Source organism: Emydura macquarii, unplaced genomic scaffold (assembly GCF_026122565.2).
Source record: "Emydura macquarii macquarii isolate MOO-44397 ecotype Brisbane River unplaced genomic scaffold, CSIRO-AGI_Emac_v2 contig_378, whole genome shotgun sequence".
Taxonomy (NCBI): domain Eukaryota; kingdom Metazoa; phylum Chordata; order Testudines; family Chelidae; genus Emydura; species Emydura macquarii.
Window position 1 is genome coordinate 1,068,142 of NW_027130515.1, and position 19,363 is coordinate 1,087,504.

General features: G+C 67.0%; 2 protein-coding genes across 2 annotated transcripts; one reads left to right on the plus strand and one right to left on the minus strand.

Moving 5' to 3' along the window:
• Positions 1-2,212: 2,212 nt before the first annotated feature.
• On the minus strand, positions 2,213-7,532 carry EIF4E1B (eukaryotic translation initiation factor 4E family member 1B). The gene is made up of 7 exons (XM_067535385.1): positions 7,500-7,532; positions 6,589-6,686; positions 5,685-5,780; positions 5,170-5,233; positions 4,759-4,872; positions 4,201-4,340; positions 2,213-3,791 (listed from the first exon to the last, which is right to left on the minus strand). Exons 1-7 carry the CDS (start codon positions 7,515-7,517, stop codon positions 3,677-3,679), a joined length of 645 nt encoding a protein of 214 aa, XP_067391486.1. The 5' UTR covers positions 7,518-7,532; the 3' UTR covers positions 2,213-3,676.
• Positions 7,533-8,450: 918 nt separating this feature from the next.
• On the plus strand, positions 8,451-19,092 carry SNCB (synuclein beta). Its single transcript, XM_067534674.1, has 6 exons — positions 8,451-8,679; positions 9,149-9,282; positions 13,357-13,395; positions 13,850-13,968; positions 17,695-17,784; positions 18,562-19,092. Exons 2-6 carry the CDS (start codon positions 9,162-9,164, stop codon positions 18,592-18,594), a joined length of 402 nt encoding a protein of 133 aa, XP_067390775.1. The 5' UTR covers positions 8,451-8,679; positions 9,149-9,161; the 3' UTR covers positions 18,595-19,092.
• The last annotated feature ends 271 nt before the right edge of the window (positions 19,093-19,363 follow it).

Genomic DNA, 19,363 nt, shown 5'->3' on the forward strand with positions numbered 1-19,363 from the left:
TCGTCATGTTGGAGCAGAACGATGGGGATCAAGTTTCACTACAAAACGGGGGTTCAAGAGGGAGCAGCTGGGGAAGGAGGAGGAGGAGGAAAGACCTGCAGGAGGAAGAAGAATTCCCAAGAGCTGCTCGAATCCCCTGCATGACCCGGCCGTGCAGCAGCCAGCACCCAGCCGAGGCTGACCTCGCCTGGCCCCAGGACCGTCCGGCTGCCTGCTCAGCGCTGGCGAGGGGATGCTCAGTGCGTGCACCGGGCCTGCTAACGAATCACTCGAGGAAGGAGAAGGCGATTACTGGGCAAGGCTCTCCCGGGTAAAAGGCCCTGCAAACCCGCAGTAGAATACAGCCGGCACCTTCCGCGCTGGGGGAGGCTGTGTGTTAGCCAGGCTAGCTTCACCCCACGCCCTACAATTCGGGCAGGGGTGACCCTGCAGCCTGGAGTGCAAGTCGGGTAATAGGTGCCTGTCCCTGGAGCTGGGAGAGGGTGGGTGCCCTAGCACTACGGTCACTTGGTCGAACTGAGAGCACCTGACCCGGAGAGCAGCAGCAGAACGGTCACGCAGCAGAACGCCGGGTCAGGGGGTCACGGCTCCTTGACACAACGCACGCTCTGGAGCTTCAGGAGGGAATGAAGAAGAGGAGCCAGGCGGGGTGTGGGTTAGCTGAGGACCCCACCCTCCTTGGTAAATGGGCAGCGGGACAGGGTCCGAGCCCATGGGAACAAGGTTCTTTCCATGGGAGGGACGCCCTGGAGTCGGCCTGCAGGGGCTTGATGTATTCTGTGCGTGCCCGAGGCCCAGGGCAGAGACAGGCTGTAAAAGCAGCTGCAGGCTGGGCACGGGGAGAGCTGTCACTAATCGCTCCCGCCTGGTAGCACTCCCGGAAAGGCAACGGGAGGATTATAAATTCAAACTGGATCAAGTGAAGGACAATTCGGCCCAGTGCGGCTTCAGCGATACAGAATGCAACAGCGCTACGGGCAGAGCAGGAGAGAGCCAAGAGCTGACAGGGAAAGTCTCTACATTGCACGTGAAGCTGGGGGATGCTCAGGCCGCGGGCAGGGCAGTGTTACAAGAGGCTAGGGACCGGGCCCAGGCAAACAATGACCGGACTGTACTGTTTGCAGACAGCAGAGAGAGAAACTGGCCAACATGCTGGGAGCCCAGAGGGGCTCAGTGTCAGCAGTGAGAGGAGAAGCAGGTGTGAGCACGGGGGACTCAGCCATGGGGGTAGTACGTGGATCAATCCGGATGGAAAGATCCTGGACAGTCACACCCCCCTGCTGCCTTTCCCGAAGGGCCCTATGCCCCCGCCCCCAGGGAACTGCAGGATTTGGAATGAAAGGCAGAACAATCCAATCCTCTGGCTCCAGTTACCACGAGGTGCTGCTAGCACCAGAACCAAACCTGGATAGCCAGCGGCACCGAGGGAAACCAGGCAAAACAGGACCGCGATTTCAGATTTTACCCAGCCCAGCTGCGGGCGGCTGCTCAGCTCCTGGGACCCCTGCAGAGGGATACGTGTCTGGAGCGGATGGGGAAGGTGTTGACGAGAAGTGGGTGGAGGCCAGCAGATGATGAGGTTGTAGCCCAGGCCCGTACTAGGGCGTCGGACTGGGCTGTGATCCGGCACGCCAAGGCGGGGGTTGGTGTGAACAACGTCACCGCTACCGGCTGGGCCTGGGTGAGGGAAGTAAGGCAGGTGCGGATGTCGGCCCACGACTGGGGAGGTCGGTCCATGTAACGGGACAGGGCCCCCCTGAGTCCCCAGAACTGGGTCATTCAAAAGCAGACACCATAGAATAGTGGCTGCCTTAAGCTCATATGGAAACAAGAAAGGGTCGCTCCTTTTAGGGGCCCTGTATTCACCCCACAACGTGGACTGCTGAAAGGAAGGGGCTGTGCGTGGCAGCGGGGGGGGGGGGGGGGACGGACATGGATCTCCAGAGCTGGGACTCAAGGCCCAGCTCCCTGACCCTCCTTGCTGGGTACCCACGGCACCAACACACCCTGGCAGGGGACAGCCGGGCTGCAGGGGGGATGGGCCCCCAGAAGGGACTAAAGAAACTCCAGGCAGTGACTGTCCCAAGAGACAACCCAGAGTTCAGTCACAACCCCCCTGCCTGACTGATCGTCACAGTATCCCTGCCCAGCTAGGTGTCAGATCTCCAGCAGGGTCTCTAAAGCACATTGAGCTGGATCTCCCTGGGTTAGATGTGTCCGAAGTCGTACCTACAGGCGCCCCGTGTGGGCAAACGCTCCATGAGCGGTGGGCAGCCTGGCTGAAATGATGGTATAGCAAAAAATCAATAAAGAAAGGACTGCAAGGGCTGTCTAGGAAACTGCTTCGGGTGGGACTGGTTTAGATGCTGGAAAACTGGCTGCTGCTCACAGAGAGGTACTGGCAAACAAAGCAAACCATGTCACAGCTAAGATAGAGGAACGGGGAAAGCCCACAGGACAGCCTTGTCAAAATTAGAAATGGGACAACAGTTATTTTCTAAAATACGGCCTGAAGGCAACAGCAAAGGGGACAGGCTGTGTTACTTATGGCAGGGAGTATGAATACAACACAAGAAAACGTAGCCTTGTTTCCTGGGCCTGGGTCCAGGCTAGTGCTAAGTCAGCAATTGGCCATTCAAATCCTCCAGGCAGGCACGCAAAGAAATTTGCCTTTGAAAATAAAATGTTGTGGGAAAATGTCACAGAAGGGGGAAAACCAATTAATGGCATGGTGGAAATTGGTAAACTTCCCACTGAATAACATCCAAGTGGTTCTACAAACATATGTAATAACTGTACGCCCCCATCTCACTATTAATACATATTGAGGGGGTGTACCACCCAACAAAAATGTGGTTATGAATGGTGCTGATCACCATTCCTGGGCATATAACGAATCAACAATGGCAAACTATTGACGTGTGTCAGGGTGCGGCCCATGAGAATTTGGGGGGGGGGGGGGAGGTGTGTGTGTGTGTGTGTGTGTATCCACATGTAACAATTGTAAAAGAGGTGAATGTTTTTCTGCTAAAGACAAAGGCACCCAAAGACGTGTCTTTAATACAGTCACTGAACAAAGACGGCGAGGCTGTAAGGCCTGCCCTGAGGAAAGGGGGGGACCCCCGGTGCCTGGCACCCTGGAGAGGTTCTTCCAGGAGTGTGTGCAGAAGCTGGGGCATAGCCCTGCTCCTGGCGATCCAGCACAGCTGTACCAACCCCAGGAGCAGCTGTGAGGCCAGTCAGACATGGATGCGCAGGGTAAGTCGCTCAGGGCCTCAGTTCCCCCCTCTTCAAACAGGGTTAATAACCCTCCTCTGCCTCTCAGGGAGGGGCGTGGGAGGGCTTGAGACCCGGGGGGAAGGTGGCAGGGCAGGACAGCGGCTGGGACGCAGGAATTGCCAGACTGGTGCAGACCCAAGACCAACTAGCCCCGTCTCCCCCGGCAGCAGAGGGGGATAATCTACACCCTCCCCCCCCAGACAGACACAGAGTCCGCATTTGGATGCAGCATTCGCATTGTTGGAATTTACATCTCGTTTCCCACGGCGGGCAGAGCCCCGTCCCATCCAGCACCAGTCCCACCCCACAGCCAGGCCTGCCCCAGCACAGGCTGCCCAGCCCCCCCGGAAGCACTGCCAGCAGTCCCAGGACGCAGCAGAGGGGCCCAGCCCGGCGCTCACACCACAAACTTGTTCTTGGTGAGGGAGCCGCTCTTGGTGGCCGTGTCCGCGTGGGCCTGGTAGCCAATCACCAACTTGTGGGACAGCCCCAGGCGCTCCTTGTACACCCTCCTGGGGAGAGAGAGCATGCTCTTGGGTTCTGCCTCCCCCACTGCCCGCAAAGTCACCCCTCCGCAGCCATCCCAGCACCGGGGCAGTGGCTCGGCTCCGCCAGGGCCATTAGGAGCGCTATTCCCCACGGGCCCTGCTCCACAGAGGCGCTCATGCAGAACAGCTGCTTCCCCCCATGCTCCCAACACCGGCTGGGAACCCCAGACGTCCTGCGCTGGGCAGAGCCGTCGCTCTCCAGGCTGTCACGGGGCCAGGCCCTCCGCGTCCCATGCCCAGCCCAGGGCTCTGGGGAGGGTTGCTGCCCTCCCAGCCTCACGACGGGGATGCGGCCTGCTCAGCGAGGGCTGTCTGGGGACTGCAGCGCCCAGCCCCACCCACGCCCGGGGCAGAGCCATGGGAGCCGTGTTACCCGATGTGGGTGACCCCCTCCCGGTTCTCCGCCTCTCGGGTCCAGACGGCGATCTTGTCCCCCTTGGCCCGGATGTTGATGACGGCCCCGCAGATGTCCTCGCTGAACTGGTCGAACATCTCGCCGATCAGACACAGCAGCTGTCCACGGGGAGCGAGGGTCCACGCGTCACCCTGGGACTCCAGCACCCACTCCGCACCTGGCCAGGGCAGAACCCCTACCCCCGGGCCAGGCAACCCTGCACCCTTCAGGATCTGCTCCTCTGCCCCATGGCAAGGAGGGAGCAGGGGGCAGCTGGCTCAGCCGGGCAGCAGGCGGCTTGGCGCCCCATGGAGAAGCAGGGTGCCAGGTCTGAGAGGCCCCCCGAAGGGCAGAATGTGAGAGACGCTGCCAGGGAGCCTGGGACTCCTGCCCCACTGTGGGATGCCACAGACCCCCTTCCACAGAGGGATCCCCACCGCCAGGGTCGGGGCAGAGCAAGGGGGGCCCAGCCCAGCTGCTGGAGGGGACCAGGCGGCACCAGGGTGGTCAGGCGGCAGGGGCGTGACTCGCACTCACCGTCTCCAGCCAGAAGCGGTCCAGCTCCGTGTGCCGCTGCTGCTTGGCCAGCGTCAGGAGCCAGCGCCCGCCCCGCTTGTTGTGGTTGTCTTCCCACATGGGCTCGATCCCGGCCTGCGCGCGGAGGCAGCGAGTCACAGGCGCAGGCAGCGGCCAGCCTTTGCCAGTCACCCCAGCCTGGCCGGCAGCCCCTCCCTCACCCGAGCCCCCGCCTCCCCTCGCTACCAGCCCCTCATGGCCCAGGGGCAGCCCGGGAGAGACCCCTCAGCTTCGGTAGGGCCAAGGACCCGCAAGGGCCCGTGCTCCAGGAACCCTGGCGCCCCGACAAGCCCAGCGAGCTCCCACCAGGGACCGGCTGGCTCCACGGCTCCCCGGGGTCCCCCCTTGCTGCCAGCAGGGGCAGGGGCCTACCTTGAAGAGGGAGTAGTCGCAGCCCGATGTCAGCTTGCTGGCCAGCTGGATGTGGCTATACAGCCTGCAGGGCACCGGCACGGATGAGGGGGTTAGCGGCCGGACAGAAGGATCCCTCACCCCCACCCCCCACACACACACACACAGCCCGTGACCTTCCCCAGTGGTGGGGCCAGTGGGGGAAGAGCACCAACAGCACCTGAAACACCTCCCCCACCCCAGCTCCCCTCCAACAGGGACCAGCAGAGCCCCGGGCATGGCACAAAAGGGAGGAATGCTCCTCCCCAGTGAGCGCTGCATCACCCCAGCCCCAGTGTGGGGGAGAGGCCAGGGCTAGGGGGCGCGTACCCCTAAGTGCCCAGTCCCGACTCCCGGCCCGGCCCCCCAGGGGACCTGCGCCTGCTGCCCTCTTCCTGGGCTGCAGCCCCCCCTGCAGACGAGGCAGCGCCAGTGGGACGGGGAGCAGATGTCGGAGCAGCCCCGCGCCAGCAGCACGGCGCCCGAGGGGGACTCACGCCCAGAAATCCTCCACGGTGCTGAACTTGGCGACCAGGCGCAGGTTGGCCTGCCACGGCTTGCTCTTGTCGTTTCGGAAGAACCAGAGCGCCCACCTGGTGGAAGAGGCGGGCGGCGGGTGAGAGCCAGCCCAGAGCAGACGTCGGGCACCCCCTCTGCCCCCCGCCCCACCCCCACTCTAGCCAGACAACCCCCCAAACCCTCTGCCCCCCGCCCCTGCCACACCCCACTACCAGCTCCCCCAGGCAACACGTCCAATCCCCAGTCAGCCCTTCACTCCCGGGTCTCTCCTGCCCCCGCACAAGGGCTCTGGGCTTGGCTGGCCGGTCGGACATGCCCAGGTGGGAAGGGATGTCCCCCGGCTCAGACGGGCAGGGACCTGGGCAGGGTTTTCACCTGCCTTTGGAGCAGGGGGTGTGTGTCATGGGCCAGGATTGTCTAGGTGCATCTTACGGAGCCATCCCCTGCCATGGCCACTGGTGCCCCTCTGTACCCCCGCCCTCTGCCTGTGGCACATAACAGCCCATCTGCTCTGTGGGGCACGGGTGCTGGGGCCTGTCACTGGATGATCTGGTCCCTTCCGGCCCTAGACTCTCTGGCCCTCCCATGACCTTCCCCCCAGCTGGGAGTTTCCGAGGGGGGCACCCACCCGGCCATCAGAGCTGCCTCCACCCGCTCTGCAGCAACACCACAGGCCCACCCTGCCACTGAGGGGCAGGGCACCCCGGGCAGCTCACCGCAGGAGGGGCTGCCCCATGGGGCGGGGGGAGCAGCGGCAGGAATAAAGGGGGTGCGAGGCCCCAGGGTCCCTGCCGGGGTGGGAGTGGCTGACACAAGGGAGTCAGGGGAGCTTCCCCTACTCACAAGGGGGCAGCCCCCAGCCCGGCCCGGCCCGGCCCGTACCTGTTCTGCAGGGGGTGTTTGTCCAAGCCCTCGGCCACGAGCGCCTCCCTCCGGGCCCGCCGCTGCCTCTGCTCCTCTTGCCTCTGCAGCGAGCCCCCCTGCCACACAGGGACACGCAGGCACTGCAGACGCTGGGGGCAGAGCCGGCTTCGAGGTGCCCCTCAGCCAGGGCCAGGGGCTCCCCCGGGGCGGGCAAGCAGAGCCTCCCCCCAGGTCCATCCCTGCCAGCACAGGGCGGCGCCGGCTCCGGCTCCAGTCGGGCCCGTGGCTGTCAGGGCCCCACATGCCCCGGGAGGGGGACGCCCTGCTGGGGACCAGCGGGCAGGAACAAGGCCAACTCCAGGCCCGCAGCACTCAGAGCCTCTGTGGGGCAGCCCCAGCCCCCGGGACCCAGCACCCCACCGTGGGCGCTGTCACAGCGGCAGCACTGCAGAGCAGCTGGCTTCACCACAGCCCTGGCTCCCATGGGGGGCCCTCCCAGCCGCTCCCCACGCTGGCACCGAGCTGGCATTTGGGGGCTACTGCAGAGACTCCCAAGGAAGGAGGCCACAGGGCTGGGAGCAGTCGCCAGGCAGAGCCTGCCCTGGTGCTGCCTGCGGCCAGCCAGTCCTGCCTTCTCAGGGAAGCCTGCAGGGCCAAGCCTCCCCAGCCACAGCAGTGCCATCCCCGCCCGCAGCCACCTGGGCCCACGTACACAACCACAGCAGCCCCACAGCAGCGGGGGGCAGGAACACGTGGGTTAGGGTCAGGGGAACAGCAGACCCCACAAGAGCCAGGCCTCTCCCCACCCGGCCACTTAAAGACAGCCCCACTAGGGCACTGTGCGGAGACACTTCCATCCCCAGAGCCCGGCTGGAAGGGACGCGCCCAGGCAGGGCTCAGGGCAGCCATGCACCCAGGGTGCAACTCACCATCCCAGCTGCAGCCATCTTCCAACTCAGGGCCCACCCCCGCACAGCTGCTTTTATCTGGACTGGGACCCAGCCTCTTAAAGGCCCAGCGCCCTGGGGGCAGGAGGGCTGCAGACGGGCGGGGGGGAGGGGATGCCACTTCTCCGTCAGCGGGACCCTGACTGTGCCCCCGGGAGCCACACATCCTCACAGGGAGACAAAGCAGCATTTTCTGGCAGAAGGGGAGAATCCAGCCCGCCCCCAGGGCCAGGCCTCCGGCCAGGAGGTCGTGTGGGGGGAAGGGGTAGCCCAGGTGCTGCGGGGAGGGGTGCGCTACCAAGGCCATTGCGAGGGGGGGGCCTCATCTTCCCCGGCTGTGAGCTGCCAGTGCGGCCCGGCTTCACGCCAGGTCCAGGAGCCCGTTCTCCAGACTGGGCCACCTCGGATTTCAGCGCTGCCCTCTGGGCCCGGCTCGTGGCTCCCCACCCGGGGACAGCCCCAAGGGCTGTAAGGCCAAATTCAGCCTGGTGCACCCAGAAATAGCCCCAGGCTTGGCACGGCCAGACTCTGGGGGGCCCTGGGCTCGGACCCCCCGGGCCAGGCAGGGTGAAGATGGGGTGCAGGGGCCCTGCAGCTTTGGTTGTTGGAAAGGGGCTCGATGGAGCAGGGGGGTCCGGCTCCTCTCCAGAGGCACCGGGGCCTGGCGCTGCGTGCGCGGGCACCTGCGTGTGCGGGCACCCCTGCGCTGCCCGGCCTGTGTCACACCCTGCAGGACGCCGGGGACCCCGGCTCTGCACACGGGGGAGCGCGCGGGTGACCCCCGCCCCACCGAGCTCCCCGTCCCCCCCTCCCCGTGCAGCGTGTGTGCGCATTGCGCAGTGGCGGAGCCCCCCTCCCCGCCCGAGTCCCTGGGGCCCGGGCCCCTCTGCATCCCCCCCGCCCCCCGTGCTCTGAGCGGCCCCAGCAGCAGGCGGGCCGGGCTGACCCAGGCGGCCTGCCGGAGCCGCGGGGATCGGAGCCAGGGTCCCGGTCCATCCGGGCAGCGAGGAGGGGCGGCGCGGTGCGGCGCGGGCTGCGCGCTGCTGATGAAATCCCCTCGCCGGCGGCTGTAGGACGCCCGGCGCAGCGCGATATTCAGCAGGGCGCGCGGAGCCGGCGCCTCCCTGCCCGGAATGGTCTGAGCCCCCATCGCCGATCGCAGGTGGGCGCCGGCCCGGGCTGCACGGCCCCGAGCGGGACCCCTGGCCGGGCGGGCTGGGGCGAGGCGCGAGCTGCCATCCGGCGGGGGCGGGGGTCCTCGCCCCCCCCCCCCCGGCTTCCTGGGATCCGTCCTGCGTCTCAAGGACACCGAGCCGGGCCGGGCCGGGCCGGGCCGGGGGCGGGCAGCGATCGAGGGGGAGCCGGCCAGGGGCGCGGCGCTCGGAGCCGGGCCGGTGCCCCCCATCCCCGAGCGGCCCCGGGAGGCGCAGCTGTGCGCCGGGTGCGCACCGGGCAGCAGCTACCTGCGGCGGGCGGGGTGGGGGGGGTCATTTATACAGCTGTGCCCGGGTTGCCATGGCACCGGGGGGGGGCAGCCGCAGCGCCCCGTTGGCTCGGGAGCCGCCCCCCCTCTGCCGGGCACGGCGGCGGCGGGCGCTCGGCTGAAGCCATCTTGCCGTGTCTCCATGCAGAGCCAGCGCCGCCATGGACGCGTTCATGAAGGGCTTGTCCAAGGCCAAGGAGGGGGTGGTGGCCGCCGCGGAGAAGACCAAGCAGGGGGTGGCGGAGGCGGCGGAGAAGACCAAGGAAGGGGTGCTCTATGTCGGTAAGGGGGGCAGAGGGGCAGAGCCGGGACAAGGTGCCACTGAGGCTGCGGGCACAGGCGGGCAGCAGCCTCCGGGCGCTGGATGGGGGCAGGTACCCTGGGGCTCCCCCCCCCCCCCGCAGCTGTGACAGCTCCAGGCAGCGTTTCGGGGCCCGGGGCTGGGGAGCTGCCTGCAGGGGCTGGGGGGGGAGGCCAGGCCGAGCCCAGATGCTGGAGCAGGAAGGGGAAGGTTCTGCCCGCCGGCAAAGACAGGCCCCGAGCCAGCGATTCTCCCGCCCCGGGGGAGCGAACGTGGCCCACAGCTGCCCTCACCTTCACCGGAGCCATGGCGCCCACAGGTGCCCCGGTGCCATGCTCCGTCATCGGCCAGGCACTGCCACGCCGGGGCCGGGGAAGACGGACGCTGCCCTGCTCGGCTCCGGGCAGCCGCCAGCACCCTGCCCGGATAGCGGGCCCTTCAGGGAGCCTTGGTCCGCCTGCAGGAGGTGCTGAAAGAAGCCACGCCTGGCCCCTGCACTGGCTCCTGGCTGGCTGCAGCCTGCATCTCCCCTGCAAAGCCCAGGCTGGCCCAGAGCCAGGAGACGTGCCCCCTCTGCCCACGCCCCACACAGAGGTTCTCAGCACCGCGCGTTCGCTGCATTGGCGCGCCCCATCCTGGCTGGATCAGGCCTTGCCCGTGTCAACCCCAGGTGGGGCGACGACCTCAGAGGCCCTGGGGGAAAAGGCAGTTCGAGCCCCCAGCAGGCCTGGCTGCCCGCGTGCCGTCTGCACGGGACAGAGCACGTTGAGGGGGCGTCGGGCACCGGCCTCCCGGCTGGGTTCTAGCAAAAGGGTCTTGCCCAGAGCCAGGCTCCTTGGCCAGTGGGGAGGGCCTGGGCTGGTGGGCGAGCAGCTCCACGGTGAAAGGAACGTGCCCGTGGGCCAGCTGGCAGGCTCTGGCAGAGGGAGAGGCCCTGGGGAGCGCTGGGCATTCACACCCATCACTGTGCTGGGCTTTGTGCAGAGCAGGTGTCTGCAGGAAGGTCTCCGGGAGGGACCATCGGCTCGGCCGCCCTCGCCAGACAATGTTTTATGGGGACCAGGAAGGCTGCTCGGAGGAGAGGCAGGTTGAACGGCAGAGGGGCAGTGAGCGCCAACTCCCCCGCTTCGATCCTGCCCCGGTTAGAATGACCTGGCAGGACGCACCGGGGCGCCGCAGGAGTCCCAGCTGCTCCGGTCTCAGCCTCTCCCAGCTGGGGGCGCTGCGGGGCGCGGGGCAGGGCTGGTTGTGGGGCTCTGTGGCAACGCCAGGCCCGGCGCCGGCAGAGGCGCTAAAGGCTGGAGCTGGCATTAGCCAGGCTGGAGGATTGAGGAGCTGCCCACGGGCTCAGCCACCAGCCCTCAGTGAGAGCCGGGCATTGCTCTGTGGTTGGGCAGTCGCCAGGGCCCCGGCCTGGCAGCCGATGCTCTGGGGGGCGGGGGAGCACGGAGACCCTGGCAGGGGCTGGCTGCGGCGTTACCCTGGCTGGGCTGCTCGCTGCCAAGAGACTGGTGGCGTACCAAGGGGAGGCGGGGCTGGGCCAGACCCCCGGCCGGTGGGGGGCACTGGGCCTGCCCTTTACCACACGCAGGAGGCGGAGGACAGAGGCTCTGAGGGGCGCCCCATAGCACATCCCCCCACACCCATCATGAAGGGCCAGCCCAGCCCCCCTCCCCAGGCCGGGGTGAGGCCCCCCCATCCCAGCCGGCGCCGGGCTGCAGGTAAAGCGGGAGAGGCAGGCACTGCACAGAGGGTAAGTAAGTGCAGAGGGGGCGACGGAGCCAAGCCTGTATTTGCCCCCCCAAGCCTCCCGCCACCACCCGCAGGTACAGACCCTCCTCCCCAGGGCAGCTGGGGGGCAGCGCCGGGACCCCTCCTGCCCTGCACGGGGGGCGCATGAGGCCTGGGGAGGGCGCAAATATAGGCTTGGCCCCCGGACGCTGGAGCCCCTCGGTACGGCACTGCAAGGGACCACTGAGCTCACGAGCGCGTTCGGTGGCTGGCAGCCACGGGGGCCCAAACACACCCAGCCCCCCCCCCCCCACCCCAGGTGTGTCCTGCTCAGGTCGAGGGGCTGTCAGCAGGGCTGGGGTCTGGGTGCACCGGGGCTCACCCCCAAAACTGGACAGAGCCCCTGCTGCGGGCGGCAGGGAGCCCAGGGCGCTGTGGGGAGGGGAGGGAATCGATTCCTCGTGGCCCCAGCAGGATCCCAGCCATCTCTGGGGGGGCGTGGGGCAGGGCAGGGCGTGCCCCTGCCTTCACTCTGCTGCTGCTCTGAGCCGTGCAGCCGAGATGAGCCCTGCACGCCACGGCCACGGCGTCGTTCGTTTCTGAGTCCTGCCCTGCCAGCAGCTGCCCAGCCACGGAGCAGCTCCGGGGTGTCTCAGAGCTCGGCAGGGGGAACCCACATCTGCAGGGCACCCGGAGTCTCTCCCACCTTTTTCCCGGCTGCTTCACCCCCTTTCCCTGCCCCCAGTCACCAGAGGTACCCCCGCCCCGAGTCGAGAGCTGGGCCAGTACCGCAGCCTATTGCCGTGAATCCGCAGGGCCGGCCCTGGCCAGGTTCTGGCTGCCCCCGCCTCCCTCCCATTGCACAGGCAAAACTAGGGGTGGCCGCCCAACCCCCCCCACAGCAATTCCACCATCCAAGCAGGGGCCACAGAAGTCCTGTGATGGCAGCTCGGGCCTTTTCTCCGGGCCCCTCTAGGAGGAGGGGCAAAGCTCGCCAGGCACACAAGGGGTGAGCAGTGGGAGCCGTGGCCCCTCCAGTCCCGCACTGCGCTGCCCCCTCGGGAACTCCAGGGGTTCATCTCCCCCCCGAGGTGGGAGGTCCCCATATGTGCCCCATGGCTGAGGTGTATCTGCTTGGGCCCACAGCCCTTCTCTCCTCTTGGGGCAGGGTTGGCAGGGCTCCCCAGAGCCGTGGGCCTCGGCGTGGACACCCCATTGAGATGCACAGGGCAGCTGCCCTGTCAGAGCTCTGGGCTCAGGCTCTCTGCAGACTCAGGCATTTGGCTGTTCTGGCTCCTACCCGTGCACTCCTTGTCGCTGGCTCAAGGACAGTGAGGTTCTGCTCCCTCTGCCCATGAGTCTCTGACCTGGAGAGCTAACGAGCCCGGGGGGGCTGCGATGTTTTAATGGTGCTAACGCTGGGTGCCTTGGATTCGCCAGGGCTCCGAGCCAAGCCCTGTGCGACCGCGTGTGACCTGGCCCTGTCACAGCTTGCCCCGCTCCATCAGAGAGCTGCCCCGGGGCTGTCCGTGTGGGGTTCTGCGCCCGTTGCCGCGTGCGTCAGCCGCGCCTGGGCAGGCCGTAGCGGCGTGTGCGTGTCAGAGCACTCGGGAGCGGCTGTTAAACAGTGAGTGACTCTAGACCCGCTCCCGCCCACCCTCGCACCCAGGACAGCGGGGACCCTGCGTTCCCGGGGCTGACTGCAGCTGTCACGAGCACGGCACCTCCCGGGCTTTGCCCTGGCCCTGCATGTGCTGCTGGGGACCGGGGGGCAGGGCTGGGCGGGGAGCAGCATCCCACTGCAGGCCCCCCCGGTACCCGAAAGCGTCTGAGCTGGGCAGCGTCTGGGCTCCTCGATCATCAGGCCTCTCTGTGGGCCAGTCTCCCACCCTGGCGCTTCCAGGGTCATTTCACGGAGCCCCAGCTGAGCAGCGCGTCCTGGCTCACGTCCTGGCAGAGACCACGTGAGCAGGGGCACCCCTGGGAGAGCCAGGAACCCCCACACCTGCCCCTGGCAGACGCCGGCATCCCAGCAGGGGTGGGGGAGGAGAGGGGACACGTGTGGGGGGGCAGTACGGGGGCTGGCTACTCCAGCTGTGGCCAGAGGAGGTGCTGACGCGGGGCTGGGCTGGAACACGCTGCTGCATCCCTCTGCCAGGCTGGGCTGCCAAGGGCTGGGGTGCTAGGGGGCTGCTCATGAGCTGTGGCTGCATCCCACAGCCCTGCACGGATGCCCAGGGACCCTCGGGCAGCCCCCCGATGGCACCGCGTGGGGCAGGCCTGGCACCGGCCCCTCTAACCCCTCCCTGTCTCTCTCTCTCTAGGAAGCAAAACCCAAGGCGTCGTGCAAGGCGTCACCTCAGGTACCGGCTGTTCCGCTCCCCCCGGCCCGGCCCAGCCCCGCACCGCACTAACGAGCTCAGAGGCCAAGCGGGGTTGTGATGGCGCCGTTATGTAACGGGGCCAGGACAGGCCGTTCGCAGAGCCGCCCACACGGCCGGGAACCAGCTGTGCAGAACCGGCTCAGCCCCTCCCCATCCCCGGGGGAGCCCGGCCTGGCAGGGGATGCACCAGGCGTGCAGGGAGGGGTGAGCCTGCCCCACAGGGCACGGGGTGAGGTGGGGTGGAGGGGACATGCTTTAGCTCCCCAGGGCTCGCACTCGCTGTGGGGCACAGCCCCATGGCAGCGAGGGCTAGTGGTGCGAGCACAGGCCAGGGAACCAGACCCCCTGGGCGCTAGCCCCAGCCCGGCGCTGCCTGGCAGCCGTGGGGCATGTTCCCCAGGGGGTGTAACGCTGCTGTCCCCGGCGCGTCTAGTGGCCGAGAAGACCAAGGAGCAGGCATCCCAGCTGGGAGGGGCCGTCATCTCAGGGGCCGGGAACATCGCGGCCGCCACTGGCCTGGTCAAGAAGGAGGATTTCCCCACAGACCTGAAGGTGAGCGTCCCCTGCAGGCGACCCTGGTGCCGCAGCCTCTCCCGGAGCACGAGGGGGGTGTGGTGTTCTGCCTGGTGCGCCTGCCTCAGTTTCCCCTGCCTTCCGCCCACGAAAGGAAGCCCCCCCTCCCACGGGTTTCCCATCCTTTGGCCCCGGTCCAGGGTCCCACTCCCCTGCCTGCGAGTCCCGCCCCGCTCAGGTGATCTACCCTCCCGCTACAGCCCCCCGAGGGGCCTTGCCCAGCCAGCCGCTGCGCTGCGGCCCGTCCTCACCGGCCCCCGCTGGCAGGCCCCTGGCTCAGGCTCTGACCCCTTGCTGCCTCCTTCCCGCCAGGGCCCAGGTGCCCAATGGGGGGGTCGGCTGAACGAGCCAGGAGCCCTGGCCTTGCCCCTCTTCCACGGCCAGTGTCGCCCTGGCGCAGCGACCCCCGGAGCAGCAGGGCCCACTGGGAACGGGGTTAGCTGCCCTCCTCCCTGGCCCCCTGGCCAGGCTGCCCAGCTGCCCACGAATGAGCCCAGGGCTGAGTGAGCCTGAAGACGGCACAGCCGGGGCAGGGCGAGCGAGGCCTGGCCTGGGGCGCAGCAGACGCCCCTTGTGCCGTGGTGGCTGTGTGGGAGCCCGGGACGGCACCAGCGCTAGAGGGGAGGGAACTGCTGACTGGGCTGCATGCGTGTGCACAACGTCTAGCGGGTGCGCTGGGACACACACACGGGTGGGTGGAGAAGTGTGCGTGTGCGTGGATGTGTGTGTGGGCAAGTGTGTACATGCCTATGTGAGCAGGTGCATGTGTGCAGGGAGGTGTGCAAGGATGTGTGTGTGTGTGTGTGTGCATGTGCAGGGATGTATGTGGACGTGTGCATGCGTGTACAAAGCAGTGTGTGTGCATGTGTATGGCCGTGTGTGTGTGTGTGTGCATGTGCAGGCATGTGTATGGCCGTGTGCATGCGTGTGCAAGGCAGCGCGTGTGCAAGGCAGGGCCATGCGTGCGTGTGCACGGGCTGGCTGTGCGTGCTGCGGGGGCGGCGAGGTGCCCGACAGCTGCAGTCTGCGTGAGCCGAGCTGCCACAATGAGCCGTTTGCTTCCAGCTTATCCGAAAATAGCAACAGCTGAAGCAATGAGGCCATGGTGGGGGAGGGGCGGGGGGGGCGAGCGCCCCAGAACAGCCCCCAGCCTGCGCGGGGAGGGGAGGGCAGGAAATGGCTGCGGCAGGCCAGTGGCCGGGGCCGAGATGAGCCCAGACATGGGCAGCCTGCGGCGATCCATCGCAGGGCCGGGCAGCCCGAGGGGCAGGCGGGGGGCTCCACAAAGGGCAGCGGCTGGACCCGGACCCGGCGCGGTTCAGCAAGGCCACGCCATGCGGGGTGCCCCCGCTCGCCCCAGCGCATCGCACAGGCCAGAGCGGCCGGACGGGGCTGGATCCCACCCGCCCCAGCTCAGCGCAAGGGGCCTGGGGCCCGGCACCGCCCCCTACACCCGACACATCAGCCCCCGGCTCCTCGCAGCGCAGGGACGTGGGGCCAGGCAGCAAGTGGGGCCGCGACGGGGCTTTCGCTCCCCCACAAGGGGCTGGGCACGGGGCGGGGCTGGTCCTTGGGCCCTGCTGGGGGCAGCTCTGAGCCCCTGTTACCCCAGGTTACAGCACAAATGGCCTAGCCCCTTCCCCACAGGCCTCCTGCCCCCCCCACCTCTGCCCCAGACCCCACTGCCACCCCCCAGTGCCCGTCCCCCACCCCTGCCACACACTGAATAACATTTTCAGATTAATTCAGGGAGATTTGGCCTGGCCAAACGTGTGACGGGACCTGGCACAGAGGGTCGCAAACACCACATCAGAGCGGCCAGACGGGGTCAGAGCAATGGTCCGTCCAGCCCAGGATCCTGTCTGCCGAACGTGGCTAGTGCCAGGTGCTGCAGGGGGAAGGAACAGAACAGGCTCTCGGCAAGTGAGCCATCCCCTCGGCCACTCCCAGTCTCTGGCAAACACAGGCTAGGGACACTCAGAGCGTGGTTTGCAGCCCTGCCCGTCCTGGCTCATAGCCACTGCTGGACCTAGCCTCCAGCAACTTACCTAGTTCCTTTTTGAACCCCGTGATGGTCTTGGCCTTCACAACATCCTCTGGCAAGGAGTTCCACAGGTTGACTGTGCATTGACCTGACTGTGAAGAAATATCTCCTTTTGAACCTACTGCCTCTTAGGTGACCCCTAGTTCTTGTGTTATGTAAATAACATGTCCCTGGTCACGTTCTCCTCACCAGTCATGATTTTATAGCCCTCCATCAGATCCCCCCTTGGGCGTCTCTTTTACAAACGCAACAGGCCCAGGCTTTTTAACCTGGCCTCACGCAGAAGCTGTTCCAGACCCGTGTCACGTTTGTTGCCTTTCTCTGTACCTTTCCCGTTTCTAATACGGCTTGTCTGGGTGACCAGCCCTGCGCGCAATATTCAAGGCCTGGCCGTCCCACGGATTTACAGCGGCAACACGATCTTTTCTGTCTCATTCTTGGCCGCTCGCCTGACTCTCCCAGCGCTCCGTTCGCTTTGTTGGCTGCTGCTGCACACGGGCCGGATGTTTGCAGAGAACTGTCCACACTGACGCCAAGATCTTTCCTGCGCGGTACCAGCTCATCCAGACCCAGCCTTTGATCTCTGCAGCCGGGATGATGGTTTCCCACGTGCATCACTTTGCATTTCGCAACACTGAATTTCCTCTGCCGTTTTGTTGCCCCATCACCCGGTTCTGTGAGGTCCCTTGTAGCTCCTCGCACCCAGCTCTGGGCGTCACTATCTTGAGGCCTACGCAGGTTTGGCCTGGCCAGTGGCTAGCTGCTGGGCCAATGCTGGGCACGTGATGCTGAGGAAGGTGGCTCGGTTTTGTCATTTGGCATCAGTGGATCTTCGCTCCCTTCGTGGGCCAGGGACATGGTTTGGTTGTAAACAGGCGCCTCCCTGGCACCAGGAGACTGGGGCAGGGTTCCCTGTGGTGAGCGAGAAAGTCAAACCTGAAATACGCATCGAGCAGACACAAGCAACCCCCCACCCAGGGCCACAGCGAGGGAGGGGGCCTGGGGCCTGCGGTCGGAGCCCTGACGGGGCCCAGGAGGGGCAGGGCCCCACACGTCCCAGGGACCATCACCACCCTCTGGCATCTAACTGAGCACGGGGGATGGGCACCTGCCCAAATGCGAGCAGCTGGGCCGAGGGAGGGAGAGCCGGTACCTGGCAGCGGGGCCCAGGCCGTAAGTCCGTGGCAGAGCGCGCCCGGCACGTGGCCTGGAGGCTGCACACTCCATGGCTGAGGGGAAGGCTCAGGCCTGCACCCCCCAGCCAGCCAGAGCCTGAGACGCACCAGCCTGCACCTGCTGCCCCTGGGAATTCATGCGTGACAGCGGACAGGAGTGAGGGGCACCGGCAGAGCCGGGTGGGGCTGGAGCCTGGACTGGGATAACAGGGGCTGTGGGTCGGGAGTGAGGGGCGCCGGCAGAGCCGGGTGGGGCTGGAGCCTGGACTGGGATAACAGAGAACTGTGGGTCAGGAGTGAGGGGCGCCAGCAGAGCCGGGGTGTGAAGCTCGCCCGACCCAGCGTTTCACGCGCGCCGGCTGAGCCCGGTAACGCGCGTTGTGGCGCCCTGGGGAGGGGCCGTTGCAGGCCTGGCGACGGTGGGGTCCCTCGGGGAGCTGGGCTCTTTGTGCTGCCCCCGGTGCTGACGCCCGCTCTGCCCTGCAGCCCGAGGAGGTGGGGCAGGAGGCTGTGGAGGAGCCGCTGATAGAGCCTCTGCTGGAGCCAGAGGGTGAGAACTACGAGGAGCCGCAGCAGGTACGGGGGGGGGGAGGGGAAGCTGGGTAACACCCCCAGCCGGGGTGGGGGCTGTTACCACAAAACGGCTGCTGAGAGAGGCCAGGCTGGGACCCCCCCGCTGCACCCAGAGACGCCAGCTCAGCCCCACGCCCAGACCTGTCAGCGGGTGACGCCAGGCTAGGGCCACGCATGGCACCAGGTCTGAGCTGGGGCAGTCATCACCCATGTGCCGCCAGGCCGCCCTGGCACAGGGCCCCTCCCCAGGGCAGGCTGGGCCCCTCGCCCTGCCCCCAGGCTCCTTGCTGGGCGAGGCAATGCCCTGACACTGGGCGCGCCCCAGCCTGGCTGGTGCTGGCCTAGTGGCTCCACATGGCCCGGCCCAGCCCCTGGCCCAGGCCCACTCCGGGGCAGGGAAGGGCATGGCCAGCACATTCTGCACCCTGCAGCCCTGGCACCGGGGACGGGGACGGACTGGGCGGGGAGTGGACAGTACCGCCTGGTGCAAAGGCTTCAGGGCGAGCAGTGGGGGCCGGAGCCCACGTGGAGCGAGGCCACGTCCCCAGCCAGGTGCAATCCCTGCTGCTGGGGCCAAGCACCTGCAAGGCCTGGCTGGGCTGGGCCGGGACTGGCCTGGTCCCCAGCACACACAGGCACTGAAAACAGGGCTCTGGGCCCCCGCCCCGGCCAGGCCGGTGTGACACAGCTTGCAGCGCTGCAGCCCGGGCCGCTCCCCGCACGGAGCCAGCGCCGGACGTCCAGGGGTCTCACGCCGGGCGCGGTTTCTCTTCTCCGCAGGAGGACTATCAGGAGTACGAGCCGGAGGCATAACAGCTGCGCCCGCCCCGCCAACAGCACAATGACAATACCCCCTCGTGCCCCGCCCCGGCCTCTCCCCAGGCAGGTGCCAGCGCCCGGGGCAATGGAGAGGCCTCCCCACCCCCCTCAGTCACCAGTTCTTCCTGCTGCCCCGTGCCCAGGGGCCTCGCCGGAGTCCGCGTCGCTGTATCGTGTCCCGTAGTGTTCCCAGAAACTCGTCGCCTGCTGCCAGCCGCGCTGCCCGGAGCGGCTAGCGTGCGCCCGAGCCAGGCTGGGCTTATTGCCCTGCATCCCTCCCAGCGCCATAAGCCCGGCCGTCCCCCCGTGTCCGTTGGAAGCATGTTCCCCAGCCGGCTGCGCCCCCAGGGCTGCTGTACATTCGCTTGCACGCGCCTCCCGCTGCCTCCGCTCCTGTCTTCATCGTGGAACGTTTTTTGATACCTGTGAGCCGCCCCTCTCCCCAGCCCTAGACCCCGACCCGTGCGGCTGTCGTGTCTGTTCTCCAAACACCCCCCAATAAGAGAAACCCCCCCCCGTGCTGTGTTGTGACCGTGGCATGGATATCTCCCCCATCCTGTGTGTGCAACTCAGGGCAGCTGCCAGTGACACAGCTCCCCGGCTCCATGAATAAAGCCAGCTCTCATCTGTAACTGCTGGCGTGGGTCTGTTCCTGGGGGGCCAAGGGGCAGCCCCGTTCCGTTCCGTGGGGGCAGCAGAGCCGACCTGCTGGGGCATGGTGTGTAAACCTCGGGGCTGGGCCTGGGGTCCCAGGAGAGCCGCC